This window comes from Pelophylax lessonae (genome assembly GCF_965119305.1).
Source record: "Pelophylax lessonae genome assembly, chromosome: 4".
Classification (NCBI taxonomy): Eukaryota; Metazoa; Chordata; class Amphibia; order Anura; family Ranidae; genus Pelophylax; species Pelophylax lessonae.
The window spans coordinates 268,751,074-268,767,877 of record NC_138771.1 but is presented as its reverse complement, the minus strand read 5'-3'; the positions used below and the strand labels follow the sequence as shown (position 1 = coordinate 268,767,877).

The window sequence follows — 16,804 nt, the reverse complement described above, 5'->3', positions numbered from 1 at the left end:
AATCAACGGATCCGGAAACCAGTGAAGACACCCCCCACCCCCAATACAGGGAAGGGCGCACCTCATGCTGAAGGAGCTTTGTCCACGGGTCTGAAGAATCCCCGATCTTGGCTTGCCAGACCAGGTTCGTTTGGATCTTCCTGAAGAGGCCCTGAAAGGCTTTAAGTACTTGTCATTCAACCCTGAGGGACGAAAAATTAAAGTTACTTACTGGTAACGTCTTTTCCAGTAGTCTTTCAGGACAGGCACTTCTGAGAGAACCTGGCTCCTCCCTTCTTAGGAAACACCGCCCCAATTTATTGGATTTAAGCCTCCCTCCAGCTGGCTGCCTCAGTTCTTCAAGAGTACCTCCGGCCACTGGGGAGACACAAAGATATATCGTACTAACCTCCATCCTCTGATCATCTTATATTCAGACCTTCTTCGGGTGGGTATTAGTGCTGTCCTGAAAGACTACTGGAAAAGACGTTACCAGTAAGTAACTTTAATTTTCCCTTATCGTCTTTCAGGACAGGCACTTCTGAGAGGATAAGAGAGTACTTACTTTCAGGGTGGGACTACCGCTTGCAGGACTTTTCGCCCAAAAGCCTGATCTTTAGCGGATAGCAGGTCCAGTCTATAGTGTTTGGAAAAAGTTGTGTAGCTGGACCAAGTTGCTGCCCGACAGATCTGCTCCGGGGTAGCACCAGCTCTTTCCGCCTGAGAAGCCGCCATTGCTCTTGTAGAGTGCGCCTTAATACCCATAGGGACCTCCTTACCGGAAAGCCTATAAGCATCACTGATGATTAATCTAAGCCATCTGGCTATTGAACGTCTGGACGCTTTAGTACCCTTCTTTGAACTATTAAATAAAACAAAAAAAGAGTCTGACTTCCTGAACTCCTTCGTGATGTTTAGGTATTGCAGAATGCATCTTCTGACATCTAAACTATGAAAACTAATTTCCTGTTCCCTCACAGGCTCTGAACAAAACGTCGGTAGCACTATCTCCTGGTCTCTATGGAACCTTGAGACTACCTTGGGTAGAAACGCTGGATCGGTTTTAAAGATAACCCGATCTGCAAAAATTTGTAAAAAAAAGGTGCTTTAACCGAAAGGGCCTCTAGCTCACTAACCCGCCTGGCGGTCGTGATTGCCACTAAAAAAACTGTCTTGAGGGTTAAATTTCTCACCGAACAAGACTCCAATGGCTCAAATGGCTCTTTAATGAGAGCCTGCAAAACTAAAGACAAATCCCACATTGTAAATGGGAGATTTCCTGTTGGTCTTTGCCTATTCAGGGCTTTGAAAAAACGGATCACCCAGGGATCTTTTGCTAAAGGTATTTCCAGGAATACGCTAATGGCTGAAATTTGGCCTTTTAGGGTGCTGATGGCTAACCCCTTGTTTGCCCCCTCTTGTAGGAACTCGAGTACTGATACTGTACTTCCTGCGTCTAAAGAGCTTGCTTTGCACCAGTTTCTAAAAAACTTCCAAGTTTTTAGGTAGATGCTCTGTGTCTCTTTCTTCCTGCTTCCTAGCAGAGTCTGCACCAGTTGGCCCGAGAAACCCTTGCTCTTTAACAGTTCTTCTTCAGTAGCCAAGCTGCAAGGTTCCAATGTTGTGTCTGAGGACAGAGTACTGGGCCCTGGGAGAGGAGATCTTCTCTCACTGGTAGCAACCAGGGGGGCTCTACCGCTAAGTGATTTAGGGTCGAGAACCACGGTCTCCTCGGCCAATGTGGTGCTATAAGTATTAGCGTCGTACTTTCCTCCTGAAACTTCCTCAAGACCGCTGGTATTAGCACTGGTGGGGGGAAGGCATAGGATTTGGGGAACACCCAGGGTTGAGCTAGAGCATCCACCCCTAGAGCTCCGTCCCATCTGCTCAGGGAAAAATATTGAGGTGTCTTTGTGTTCTGCCGTGAGGCAAACAGGTCGATGTTTGGCATTCCCCATCTCTGGGTAATTCCATTGAACACCTCCTGATTTAGCGTCCAGTCTCCTTCTCTTACCGTCTTTCTGCTGAGAAAGTCGGCTAGTTGATTTAACTCTCCCTTGAGATGAACTGCCGAAAGAGAGAGAACTTGGACCTCGGCCCATTGCAAGATCTTCTTTGCCAGACCCCATAGGAGATTGCTTCTGGTTCCCCCCTGTCGGTTTAGATATGCCACCACTGTGGCATTGTCTGACCGTACCTGAATTCGGTGTCCCTGCAAGTCCTCCTGGAAGGCTCTGAGGGCTAACTCTACCGCCCTCAATTCCCTCCAATTGGAGGATTGTTTTGCTTCCTCCAGTCCCCAGGTCCCCTGGGCTAGCTTGGATCCCAGATGGGCCCCCCAGCCTATGCCGCTTGCATCTGTGGTGATGATGGTGGAGGCTATCTGAACCCAACAGAGGCCTTGTGATAGATTTTCGGCTTTTCTCCACCACCACAGGGATCTTTTCACTGCGGTTGGGATTTGTATGAAGGTATCCAGGGAATCCTGGCTGCGGTCCCAAGCTTCCAGGATGAATAGTTGCAGGGGACGACAGTGCAGGCCTGCCCACTGCACTGCTGGGATGGCTGCTGTTAGTAACCCCAGTATAGACATGGATTGTCTGACTGAGATCGCTTGGTTTGCTTGCAACTGTCCTACTGCCTTGTTTATTTTCTGCTTTTTGTCCGGGGGTAAGAAGATTTTTTGGACCCTGGAGTCTATCTCGTACCCCAAGAACAATATCCTTTGTGTTGGTACTAGGGAGGATTTTTCTAAATTTAGTAGCCAACCCAGGTCTTCCAGAATCCGTGTTGCATCCCGGAGATCCCTGGACAATTGTTCTTGGGAGTGGGCGAACAACAGGTCGTCTAGGTACGCGATTACCGACAAACCCTGTAGTCGCATAAATGCCAAGGTCTCTGCCATTACCTTTGTGAATATTCGGGGGGACGAGGAGAGGCCAAAAGGGAGGGCCTGAAATTGCCAGTGCTGAATGTCCTCCCCTGTTTTTACGGCTAGCCTCAGGAACTTTTGGCTTTTCTCTGCAATGGGAATGTGCAGGTATGCATCCTTGAGATCTATCGAGGCCATATAGCACTGTGGGGGAAGGATGGTTCTTATCGAATAGATAGAGTCCATCCTGAACTTCCTGTATCTGATTGAACGATTCAGGGGTTTTAGGTTTAAGATTAACCTGTAACTGCCTGAGGGCTTTGTCACCACAAAGATGTGGGAGTAAAACCCTTCTCCCACTTCCCTTGCTGAAACTCTCCGAATGACGTTTTGTATTTTTAATTCCTTGAGAGAGGAGAGTATGGCCCTGGATTTCTGTTCGCATTTTGGCAGATGGGTGATTAACATTCTGGAAGGAGGGGGGCTTGAGAACTCCAGCTGATAACCCTGTCTTATTATCTGCAGGATAAAGGGGCTGGAGGTGATCTCTTCCCACCGAGGGAGAAAGGTCCCCAGTCTCCCTCCCACAGTGGTGAGGTTGTCATTGAGACTTCTTGGGCTGTTCAGGAGGGCGAAAAATAGCCCCCCCGCGGCCCTTCCCTCTTTGACTCCAGGATCTTTTCTGTCCTTCAGATTTCCTTGGAGCCGAAAAATTTTTCTGGGGATAGGACTTTCTATTGAATCCCGTCTTTTTCCCCTGCTTAATTGGGAAGGATTTCTTTCGGTCTGCCGTGTGATCCAGGACTGTTTCTAATCCTGGACCAAATAAGCGGTCCCCTGTAAATGGGATCCCACACAATTTGGCTTTAGAGCCCCCGTCTCCTTGCCAAGTTTTTAACCAGAGGGCTCTCCTAGCCGAATTGGTTAAGGCCGATGACCTGGCCGTCATGCGCACCGACTCCGCAGAGGCATCCGCTATGTATGCTACTCCCCGTAGTAACATGGGAAATGAGGATAATATGGTCTCCTTACCAGTCTCTGCCTCAATATGTGCCTTTATCTGAGTTAGCCAATACTCCATGTTTCTGGCTACTACCGTAATTGCTATAGCAGGCTTAAGATTTCCTAGAGCTGAGTCCCAGGCTTTCTTCAGGAGGGAGTCTGCTCGCTTATCCATGGGATCAGGGAGTGACCCCATATCCTCGAAAGCCAAGTCCGTATGCCTGGAGACTCGCGAAAAGGCTGCGTCCAGTTTAGGTGATTTGTTCCAGACCGCCGAATCATCTTCAGAAAAAGGAAATCTTCTTTTCAGAGCTCCTGAAAAGAAGGGTTTCCTTTCTGGATCCTGCCACTCGCTCTTTATAGTGTCTACTAGGGCTTCGTGTACTGGAAAAACCTTTTTCTTAGGTTTGCCCAGACTCGCGTACATTTGATCATGCAAGGATAATGTTTTCTTCTCTTCCTGGATTCCTAGAGTGGTGTGGATAGCCGCTATCAGGCCTTCCACCTCTTCCAGAGACAGTTTGTATCTAGAGGTTCTTTTGGATTCTCCATCCGACCCCTCTGCCTCAGATTCCCCTGGGGAATTGGGGGGTGTGCTATCGCACTCTTCCCCTTGATGTACAGAACCCGCAGGTACCTTCCCACTTGTAGAGGGTAGTAACTGCGGTGTTGGAGCATTTTCCTGCCGTGCCGACTGGGGGGAACTCTGTGGAAGCTGGGTGTTAGCAAACAATTCCTTAAAGGATTTGAAAGTGCTAGCAAGCTCCTTGACAGAGGTGGCTAAATCTGCGTTTTGACTTTCCGTGTGTTCCTTAACTAAACTCTCCAGACATTCTTTGCATAAGGGTTTAGTCCAAGTTTCCCCCATATTCTCCTTGCAGGAAGGGCATCTCTTCTTGGAAACATGGGCTGGCTTTTTCTCTGAGGCTTTCTGTAATTTTAAATATAAAAGGCATAGTTTAAAATTCACTTCCTAATGCTCCCCAGCCTGCACAGCTTGCCCCACCAGAGGGTGTTGCTAGGGACAACCATCACCAAGAAGATCCCACAGTGTGACCCTCAGCCTCCCTACTCCCCTTATCTAAGGGAACAGAAAATGGAGCTAGTGGGAGAAGTAAGGGAGAACCACCCCAGGCCTCCTTACCTTATGGTGGCTGGTGCTGTTATCTCCCGGAGCGGTAACTGAGGTCTGTGCCTCCGACATGCCTCCTGGAGTGGCTCAGCTTTCTTTTCCTGGCAGCTGTCCCCCAGCTTGCAGGACGCACCAGCCTTTCATATCTGGCGCGCTCACCGCCGCGACCCGGAACCGGAAGTCGCGGTTTGCCGCCGGAAGTGCCCGCCCCTACCGGAAGCGACGTCCCCCGTCATCCGGCCCGGCTGCTCCACACCGCCGCAAGCGGGGGGCGGAATGCACCATGGTGGACGCTCTCCCCGAGCGTGGTGAGCGGGCCCCCCAGCCAAGAAACTCCGCTGAACGAGGCTGTGGTGATAAATGAATTTTCTGCGGCCGACAGGTAAGCGGGTCCCCCCGGTGCTGTCTTTCTTGGCCGCCTTCTGAGAGTACCTGACTCCCTCTAACTTCAGCCTCCTGGCTTCAGCTAAGGCTCCTCTTGGATGGTGTCTCCCCGCTGGAGGAAACACCAGAACTGAGGCAGCCAGCTGGAGGGAGGCTTAAATCCAATAAATTGGGGCGGTGTTTCCTAAGAAGGGAGGAGCCAGGTTCTCTCAGAAGTGCCTGTCCTGAAAGACGATAAGGGAAAAAAACGTATAAGCTGAGAAGGAGGGCCCACGTCTGACGATGTTCCTTGCACTTAGTAGCCTGCGCAAAAAAAAAGTATTCTCCCCCCCCCCCCCCCCCCCGTGAGACCTTTAATGATATCTTTTATGGTAGCTCCAAACAGGCGATCTCCTTGGAAAGGAAGAGCAGCTTTTTGAAGCCTGATCCACAGACCAGCACTTGAGCCAAAAGGACCATCGCCAAAACAGAGAGGCAAGCCATTAGGGGAGCCGCATCCAAAGAGGCATCACAGATAAACTGCAGCCCCTGGACCAGCTGGTCCGCCAGCTGGACAAATGCAGGGAGGAGCTGTTCTCCCTCCAGGTCTCGGCGTAAGAGCTTAGCCCACTCGGTCAGAGTTTGCAACACTAGGGCAATGGTGAATACCTGCCTCATTGCGGAACCAGCCAGAGTGTACATATGGCGGGCACAGCCTCCACCTTCCGGTCAGCCGGATCCTTAAAGGGCCGGACTCTTCAACCGGAATCATGGTGGACTTGTTTAATCTGGAAGTGGCACAGTCCACTTCTTAGGAAGGGACTCCTCATTGGGGTAACGCCTAGGAAAGCGCTTAGGGACCCCACGGGGATGCTTTGGTTGTCCCCACAATTCTGTCAAAATAGGCAGGGAAAGAAAATACTTTTGCCGCTCTGGATGGCTTGTGAGTGTCAAAGGGTACCTGTGCCTCTGGTGCAGCTTCAGCTGCCTCCTCCCTCTTCAGAGTCTCACGCACAGATAGAATCAGTGCATCCACCAGCACCTTTTTGTGAGTGGTCGCAGACGTGGATGAATCACCCTCACTATCAGAGGATTCCAGGCGCGTGGTTGCAGACCCAGCAGGGTGACCCACGTCTGCAGCAGCTGAATCAGATTCAGGATCAGACAGATGAGGCAGGGGAAGACGGGGGGTGCTTTTGCTAGCCCATCGCCCACAAGCCACCTCCACCTGGGACACAAGGGTCTCCAGGACCTCCGTCAGTGCATGGACAGATAGTTGGGACCAGGAGGGTCCCGCAGCCTGAGAGAGGGGATCAGGTGGGGAAATTAGCTTCAAAGACTCCATGGGGACCCCACAAAAAAGTGTAAAAACACTGCTAAGGGACAACCCCCACCACACTGGCAGCACCACCCGGTCTCCAGGCACAAAGAGAGGGAGCGGACCCCACCAGACTAACCACCGCAGAGACAAGCACCTGCAGGCCCCAGAGGAATCTGCACTACACATGTGGCGATCAGGAATTCAAATGATCCAGGAATAGGCACCAGGGGATGAGGAGGGTCTCCCACCGCCGAAATCGCCACCCACAGGGCTCCACTGTCATGGCCGCCGCTATTTTAGACTGGGGGGCCAGGCCTGACAGATCCAGGCAGGCCGGGGGGCCCCGGCACGAGCCCCCACCAGGTACAACCTCCCCTGCACAGTCTATCGTCCAGTTGACAGGGGCGCACCCCCCCCCCCCATAGCCTGTCAGCGCCCTGCCCTTGACCCTGGAAAGCGACTAGACAACCCAAACAGCAAGGCAAGGGGGGGTGGTGCCTGGCGGAAGGAGGGAAACCTGGGGTTCCAACCGTCCCAAGGAGGGGCCCACGTCCACCCCAAAACCCTCCAGAGGGAGAAGGGGGAAAGCTACTCACCATACCAGAAACCAGGCAGGCACCACTCCAGACAGAAACCCTCTCCAAGGAAATGGGGGGCTGTCGGCCAGGAGGACCGCTGCGAGTCGAGCCGGGACCCGGTCGTATGCAACCTTGCGAGGCGTTAAAATCGTAGGCCAGCCGCATCCAGTGGGGATAAGTCGCGGCCGATCTAGCGGAGATCTGAGGTCTGCATGCGTTTGCTTGCCAGACTGGGGTGAGCACTGGATCTAGATTATCCAGCCCGTCGCCAAGTCCGGCAGTTGATGGTAGATCTTACAGGAAAAATCCAGGAGGAAAAAATGTTCCATCTAAAAAATGTTGCCAGGACCAAAGATCCCAGCAAGGAACTAGGTCCTTACTCCTGACTAGGCAGAACAAAAAAAAAAAAACTGAGTGGCTATAGGAGAGAGAGGGAGTATATACCCCCTGGGACTGCTCATGGGTGCTGCCAGAATGGTTTTCTGCCTAGTGTCCTGTAGGGGGCAACCCAATGGTTATGAATACCAGGAGCTGTGTCCGTCAATGAACGAAAGAGAAATTCTAATTTTCTGAGATACTGAATTTTGGGTTTTCACTAGCTGTAAGCCATAATCCTCAAAATTAAAAGAAAGAAAAGCTTGAAATATTACTCTGTGTGTAACTCATCTATATAAAATATAAGAGTTTCACTTTTTGAATTTAATTATCAAAATAAATTAACATTTTGATGCTATTCTAATTTTATGAGGTGCACCTGTATTTAGGGGAGCTGTGGGGGGAAGCTGCATGCAGAAGACTTTTTTACCTTACTGCATGAAATGCAGTAAAAACCTTCTGCCTTTACAACACTTTAAATAATATACATGAGGCTGTATCAGATTTTCAATACATATGCTTACTTGTCAAATTTGTGTATTTGTTCTTCATTGTACATAAGTCCTGTAAAGGGAGAACACATTTTAAAATATTTTTCAAATTGCTAGTATTACATACAGTATATAAATTTCCGATTGTAACCTTATCATGAATAATCAGCAGAAGTTTGATATTTGAACTAGACGTGCTTTAGCTTTTACCTATACAATATAATTTCTCTATGCAAATTCTTACTTCTCTGTAGGCAAAAGGAGGAATTAACCAAGTTAACTACCTAAAAGCCTACACGCAAAGCGTATAATACAAATGGATTCCTTGGGCCATCTAAAGATCCCTAAGCCTAGTACACGATCAGAAAATTGTCCAAAAAAAAAAAAAATCTCCTTTTAAAAGCGATCGTACGATAATTTGATTATTAGTACACAGCTTTCGCCAAAAATTAGCCAAAAGGGACAAAACACAAAAAATGTTCTCGTGCGACACCAGATCGTGTGATTTTTGTTTAACCAGCACAGTTTTCGTCATAAAATACAATACAGATAAAATACAACACATTACATCGCTTCTGAATTTTTATTCTTTCGTACTTTGAACTTTAGAAAAACGATCATTAATCCGATAATCTCATCGTTTATACCAGGCTTTAGAGCACAGATCCAGAATATACATGGAGCCTCAACGTCTGCTAAAATCTAGAATAAACGAAATACCTAACAGCAGTTTACTCTGCAATCTAAACATGTATAAACTAATAGTTACAAAAAAAATAGTTAAAATACAGGTCCTTCTCAAAAAATTAGCATATTGTGATAAAGTTCATTATTTTCTGTAATGTACTGATAAACATTAGACTTTCATATATTTTGGATTCATTACACACAACTGAAGTAGTGCAAGCCTTTTATTGTTTTAATATTGATGATTTTGGCATACAGCTCATGAAAACCCAAAATTCCTATCTCAAAAAATTAGCATATTTCATCCGACCAATAAAAGAAAAGTGTTTTTAATACAAAAAAAGTCAACCTTCAAAAAATTATGTTCAGTTATGCACTCAATACTTGGTCGGGAATCCTTTTGCAGAAATGACTGCTTCAATGTGGCGTGGCATGGAGGCAATCAGCCTGTGGCACTGCTGAGGTGTTATGGAGGTCCAGGATGCTTCGATAGCAGCCTTGAGCTCATCCAGAGTGTTGGGTCTTGCGTCTCTCAACTTTCTCTTCACAACATCCCACAGATTCTCTATGGGGTTCAGGTCAGGAGAGTTGACTAATTAACTCTAAACACCTGCAAAAGATTCCTGAGGCTTTTAAAAACTCCCAGCCTGGTTCATTACTCAAAACCGCAATCATGGGTAAGACTGACGACCTGACTGCTGTCCAGAAGGCCATCATTGACACCAGGGCAGCTGTTAGAAATCACGGGGCCCCGTACAGTCCATCTGATGGGGCCCCCAAAAGCCCGCCCCTTACCCCACCCATGACCCCGCCCACCTGCCTTAAAAAAATGCAGCTTTGTCTTCCAGGGATAGTTATCTTCGAAACAAAGTCGGAAGCTGACGGTCAGGCCCCCCTGATAAGTAACTTTACAGGAGGCCCGATGGTACCCCCTTTATTGGCAGCCCTGGGTGGACCCAATCAGACCCTCAATTTACCTCTATGGAGCAGCGGATGTAAACCTACTTGTGTCTGTTTACACTTGCCTACCTCTGATCTGGTCCGATAAAAAAACCCTAAGGGGGTCTGTCCTGCTCCATCTAGGTGGTCGGGTGTAAATAGACAATGGAGTCCATTTACACCCCACTGCCCATAGAGTAGAGTGGGCTCTGTCCATGTCTGCTCTGCATAAACTGAGTGGACATGGACCTGTCATCTGCCCACTCTGCTCTGATCAGTAGAGAGATCCTCCGCTGAACAAAGCGGAGTCCATCCAATGTGATAGGGGCCTAACGCAGGCCATAGATAATGCGATTTTATTTCCTGCAACCATAGTCAGGAGAAAACAATGATTCTGCCACCTGGTCCCCTTTAGGAGAACACAATGATTATTTGCTAGCTGCTAGCAATAATTGCATGTGAAATCTGACAGGCTGGTTGTATGCAAGTCTATCAAGTGGATCAACTTGGGTACAATCAGCCTGTCCATAGATGGTTTGAATCTCGGCTGGTTCCTGCAGCACCTGCCGGGGATTCGAACCATATATGGCCGGCTGGACCATTTTGGTCTTTCATTAAGCATTGTTGTCATGGATAAATGGATCTCTCTTCTTTCTTTCTTTTGTTTGTATTTGTCTGAGCTGCGCCTCGGTGCACTGCCCTGTTTTGCAAGCTTTGTTTTACCACTTACTAAGTCCCGGTTCACATTATTGCGGCTGCGGAGATCGCATGTAATTTGGAGCGCACTGCTCCTTCATTACATGTGATCTGATGTGCGGATGCGAATTCAGCCATACACTTTGTATGGCTGAATTCGCACTGTATCCGCACCAAACTCGCACATGACCCTTTTTTTCAGCAGCATCAGGATCGGATCGCACAGTGGTTCACACTTGTGCGATCCGATTCTGTGCGTACTGTCAGATCACACTGCGATATGCGATCAAACTGGGGGTGTCGTTAACATTTCATTGACACCCCCTGCGTATCGCATATAGCAGTGTGAACTGCCAGAGGTGCGGATGCGATGCGGGAACAGGCTGCAAATTCGCAGCCTTCCTGCATCGCACAAGTGTGAACCGAGCCTGAGTGTTTGTTGTTGCTGCAATGTCTACAAAAGTTTAATAAACATACCCTTTAAAAAAAAAAAAAAATAAATCTATGCATTTCACTGTTCTTTCTTCAATGATGATCTTCATTATCATCATGATAATCACACAGTACGTGGCTCAAAGCACCTGTACTGTGTGAGTGTGACTGTCATCATGATGATAATGATGACCATATTTGGCTGCTCCCTGCTATATAAATATATATAATATAATATGATATAATATAATATATATATTAAAATAGGCAATATACCAGGGTATGGGGAAAGGTGTGTGCTGTGTCATGTCATGAGACTGTACCTTTCCTGTGTGACTTATGCCAGATCCCTCTGTGTCTGCACTGCTGGACAAGCTGCTGAGTGGAGATCACACAAGGACTCATCTGTGTGCCTGCCCTGCACGGATCGTTTCCAGTTCCAGGCTCCAGCTAGCTGCCCCTAGCCTGCCAGCACTCTTCTGCCTGGTTCCCTCAGCACTTACTGGCTAAAGGAGTCAGGCAGTGTGCAGGCCAGCAGCGGGGACTTACAGAGCCGGGACTTCCTCACATTACAAGAAAGTGTGTGCAAGTCCGTGGGGACGCCCGAAAATGAAAAAAATAGTCCCCAGAGGCTGCAGCGATCTCCCGGCTCTAGAGGTGAACAGATGGGGCCCCCCCTCAGCCCAGCAGGGAATATGAATACCCAGGACTCTGGCGGGGAACAGTATATTATGTACACTAACTGACTGTACACAGTCACATTCTACATGAAGTCTGAAGCTGCCGGCCGGGCCCCCCTGATAAGTGACAGGCCCAGGGCCCTCTACAGAAGGACCGGTGGTCCCCCCCTATCAGCGGCCCTGATTGACACCCTCAAGCAAGAGGGTAAGACACAGAAAGAAATTTCTGAACGAATAGGCTGTTCCCAGAGTGCTGTATCAAGGCACCTCAGTGGGAAGTCTGTGGGAAGGAAAAAAGTGTGGCAGAAAACGCTGCACAACAAGAAGAGGTGACCGGACCCTGAGGAAGACTGGGGAGAGGGAAATGCCAAAATGCCTGAAGTCCAGTGTCAAGTACCCACAGTCAGTGATGGTCTGGGGTGCCATGTCAGCTGCTGGTGTTGGTCCACTGTGTTTTATCAAGGGCAGGGTCAATGCAGCTAGCTATCAGGAGATTTTGGAGCACTTCATCCTTCAATCTGCTGAAAAGCTTTATGGAGATGAAGATTTCATTTTTCAGCACGACCTGGCACCTGCTCACAGTGCCAAAACCACTGGTAAATGGTTTACTGACCATGGTATTACTGTGCTCAATTGGCCTGCCAACTCTCCTGACCTGAACCCCATAGAGAATCTGTGGGATGTTGTGAAGAGAAAGTTGAGAGACGCAAGACCCAACACTCTGGATGAGCTCAAGGCCGCTATCGAAGCATCCTGGGCCTCCATAACACCTCAGCAGTGCCACAGGCTGATTGCCTCCATGCCACGCCGCATTGAAGCAGTCATTTCTGCAAAAGGATTCCCGACCAAGTATTGAGTGCATAACTGAACATAATTTTTTGAAGGTTGACTTTTTTTGTATTAAAAACACTTTTCTTTTATTGGTCGGATGAAATATGCTAATTTTTTGAGATAGGAATATTGGGTTTTCATGAGCTGTATGCCAAAATCATCAATATTAAAACAATAAAAGGCTTGCACTACTTCAGTTGTGTGTAATGAATCTAAAATATATGAAAGTCTAATGTTTATCAGTACATTACAGAAAATAATGAACTTTATCACAATATGCTAATTTTTTGAGAAGGACCTGTAGGTTTAATGTAAATGTAGTTGAGATATTTAGATGTTACTTTCTAAGGGTGATAAGTCTACTACTTTACCTGTAAAGCAGTTATTTTAACACAAAAACATATACATTTTTTTTTTAACAGAAGCTAGTAAGCAGGGCAGTACTTACTACGCTGTGCTTTGTCCTTCTTGAACTGGGTGCAGATTTCTGTAATCGAATTGAGCAGCACATGCAGTTTTTCCACACTACAGGGACAAAGATAAAAAAAAAAAAAAAAAAAGAAAAAAAAAGTCAGAATTCCTGGGAATGGTCTCCAGAAATCTTCCAATATTGTAGAACTAAGGCAAAACTTTTCTTTTTACATTTTGGAATGATTAAGGCAGGGCTATAATCCCTATCAGATTTTTTTTTTTTTTTTTTTTTTGCCATTTGTGTCCCATTGGGGGGTAAACAGGACAAGAGAGTTAATCTACCTAATGGGAGCACAGGTCGCCAAAAAAAAAAAAAAAATAGTACTTCTCCACTACAGACAGTCTGGAAGATGGAAGTGCTTGTGCTTTTTAGGGCTGTCTATATTGTATTTTGTATCCAAAGAGGAAGAAGCTATCTCCTGCTGTGTTGTCCTGGAAAATGACCAGGGGTAATCAGCATTTCTGAACCTTCTATATTTCAAAATAGCCAACATTCATAATCAGTTTATTTACTTTCTGTCACTTGGATGTGTGCCTTCAACACTGAGCCAAGAGTCTGTAAGGATACCTCCGGGAGACCATTCATTCTTCATATCTCGCAGGGAGGTCTCTAAGTTTTGATGTGAACCGGAAAGCTGAAATATAATATTAGCATATTCAGTATATGCATAAATCTAAGCAGTGCATCTAAATCATAAAATAAACCTTGCACATACACAAACATATTACATATTCATATACCTATTCACTTGGAATATAATAACAGAAAACATATTTGAAATGCTGAAAAAATTAGTCATGCACATAGGGATCTGTTTAAAAAATTGGATATGGTTCATACACCCAATTCTAGCTGCCATTTCCTAGTGAAAGCCAATACGTAAAAGAATGCGATGGGCACAAGCCCCATTCCCTTGCATTCATTTAATTTTTGGTGCACTAAGAAATTAGCACCCATGGCGCAAGAAATTCTATTAGCTACATTAAGAATTTCTCATTTCTTAATTTGGGCAGGCAGAAGGATTAGGAGGGCAGCACTGTGTGTTACAACAGGACTGTGCAGATTTCACAATTGGTTTGAAATCTATGAAGATTGTACAATGGGTTTGAAATTTATGAAGGCACACATTGTGTGTGTGTATGCAAAAGAAGATGCTGGATTTTTAACAGTGTTTTAATGTGTATTTCATATTATCTACATACTCTTATGCACACATTTTGACATTAATTCATCTATATTAAAATCAAACCCCAACCAGAGAACGTTTTAGTTATAGAGAGGGGGAGGGATATAACTGGTTAGGTTTTTTTGACTTTGCATGTTCCCACTGGGGACAGTCACCCCTACAACCCATCCAAGAAGCAGCAGCTGACACCAAGACAGAAAAGTGGGGGGGAATTCTCTTCAGGACAAGAAGTGGGGGGAATTCTCCCTAAAGAGAACACTGACATAAATTAAACGTTTTTTGTTCAATAGGATAATAGTATGAGATTTCAGGCGTCCTGCAATAAACACTATAAAGATGAATCAAACAATACACATGTATAACATTTACAAAAAATACAAAAAGGAAACAAATTACCAAAGAATTGAAAAACTTTATTCCAATGACTGTACCCTTATACCCTTAAACCATATGTAAAAACCTTTAAAATCCAATAAAACATAAAAATTGCCATAATCACTGTAAAGGTGATATAAACGCTATGCCAAAAAAAATGGGCAAAAAGTCCCAACGGCTAAAAAAAAAAAAAAAAAAAAAAAAAAAAAAAAAAATACAATATATCCAATCCAAAGAAAATGCATTTATATAGACTGTAAGCTAGAGTCATGGATTCTCAAGACCATCAGTGTCTTTAGGAAAAGAAGGCATAGCATAGCATCAATAAAATACAATATATCCAGTCCAAAGAGTAGGACTATATAAAGACAATATATTGTATTTATGTCAATAGCCATTAGGACTTTATTGGGCAATTTTTTTCATAGCAGCTATATTACCTTACATTGGTTTCTCCCAGTTAATATGGCAATTTACATCTTAATGGGATTTAAAGGTTTATACCTTGTGGGTAGGGTATAAGAGTACAGTCACTGGAAGAAAGGATTTAGATACTTTGGTAATTTTGTTTTATCTTTGTATTTGATACAATTGATATACATGTATTTTCCTTGATTTTTCTTTGAATTTTAGGCATTTTTTTGGAGGATATTAGAGGTCTTATACTATTATCCTACTGAACTATTTCAGTAGGGCGGTTTCCACTGTTTTTTTTTTTTTTCAACATTTAATTTTTTAGCTGAGTGGTTTTGACTTTCTGATGGGTCCCTATGGAGCAGAAGGAAATTCTATGTGAGCTAAAAAAAAAAAAAACCTTCCTTTTAGTTTTTCCACAAACTATCGAAACAAAATAGGTTCCACTTTAGCTGCATGACCATTCTGTGCATATACAGAACGTGGTGTATTTCTAATTTTTTACATCTACATCATGTGTATAATCTCACAAACCACAGTGACTAAATACCTGTACTTAAAATATAGTGTACACTGGAATTCTTTCAGTTTTCTTTGCTTTCATAGCACTAAATTTCTGTAACCGTTACAGTTTTACCCAAACACATTTTTGTACTTGTATTCAATAAATTGGTCTTAAGAATTACCATTACGTTCCAAGTATACAGATATAAAAACTGTTTGAGGGTAATCTCTACATCTAAAACCTAACTAGGCAAACAGAAAAGCAATGACTGAAAAGCAATGACTGAACACTCACCAGCAGCAGCTTGGAATGTATGTCATATATTTCTGGTTCCATACTTCTCTGCATCATTTGTTCATATCTGTCATCACACATAAAAGAAAATCATGAATCTAAAAACCGGATTAAACCATGTACTTACACTAGCCTGCAAAAGAGTTCTGTGGGAAATAGTTAAAGTGATTGTAAAGAATGTAATGTGGTTTTTTTTTACATCTCTATACTTGCAATATAACATAAAAGTGTAGCGCTACAAAAAAATGATAACCATAAAACTAATAGTAAATAAGTGTCCAAATGAATGAGTTCCTAATAATCACGATAGTGTATGAAAAAATGTCCAACTGAATTAATCTTCAATAAAAGTGAAGAAGACATAAATCCACAAGTGCAATGGTCCAAAAGAAAAGGGAGGAATTCTTCCCAGGGCACCAGGAGTGTATGAAGGAAAGGGGACACCTCTGTGATGGGATATGATAAGCAGCTTACCAAATTTCCATGGCTGCTCAGATTAGTGAGCTAGCCTCTCCCAGCTGTTAAATCCAAACCACTGAAGGTTGAAAGGTACTTTTTTAGCTCCAAGGAATCGCCACTTGAGATGTAGTAGGATCGGTATGGGATTGGCACTCATCAATAAATATCGTCAATCATACATGAATATGTGAAGAGAGGAGAGAGGCAACACACATAGCGTAATCCCATTTAAAACTTGTAGTCTTGTTTATTTAAAAGTTATACTCACAGTGTATCTTAACAAACAGGCATATCAATAGCGTTATCAGGGATGAGGATGCGGCGTCCCGCAAAACAGTCCCAGATGGTAGGTGATGGAGGCCGGCTAGTTTCAAGGGGCGTGTGGACGTTGCGTCTGGCGACTCCAGACGCAACGTCCACACGCCCCTTGAAACTAGCCGGCCTCCATCACCTACCATCTGGGACTGTTTTGCGGGACGCCGCATCCTCATCCCTGATAACGCTATTGATATGCCTGTTTGTTAAGATACACTGTGAGTATAACTTTTAAATAAACAAGACTACAAGTTTTAAATGGGATTACGCTATGTGTGTTGCCTCTCTCCTCTCTTCACATATTCATGTATGATTGACGATATTTATTGATGAGTGCCAATCCCATACCGATCCTACTACATCTCAAGTGGCGATTCCTTGGAGCTAAAAAAGTACCTTTCAACCT

General features: G+C 45.1%; 1 protein-coding gene across 1 annotated transcript in view; it reads right to left on the bottom strand.

Moving 5' to 3' along the window:
- The window catches only part of TBK1 (TANK binding kinase 1), a 144,958-nt gene that overhangs the window by 25,447 nt on the left and 102,707 nt on the right, over positions 1 to 16,804 (bottom strand). The window contains exons 13-16 of the mRNA XM_082255185.1: positions 15,625 to 15,691; positions 13,363 to 13,484; positions 12,827 to 12,903; positions 8,147 to 8,186 (exon numbers count right to left, since the gene is read on the bottom strand). Of these exons, the coding sequence (XP_082111311.1) occupies positions 8,147 to 8,186; positions 12,827 to 12,903; positions 13,363 to 13,484; positions 15,625 to 15,691 (306 nt within the window). The remainder of the gene's footprint in view (positions 1 to 8,146; positions 8,187 to 12,826; positions 12,904 to 13,362; positions 13,485 to 15,624; positions 15,692 to 16,804) is intronic.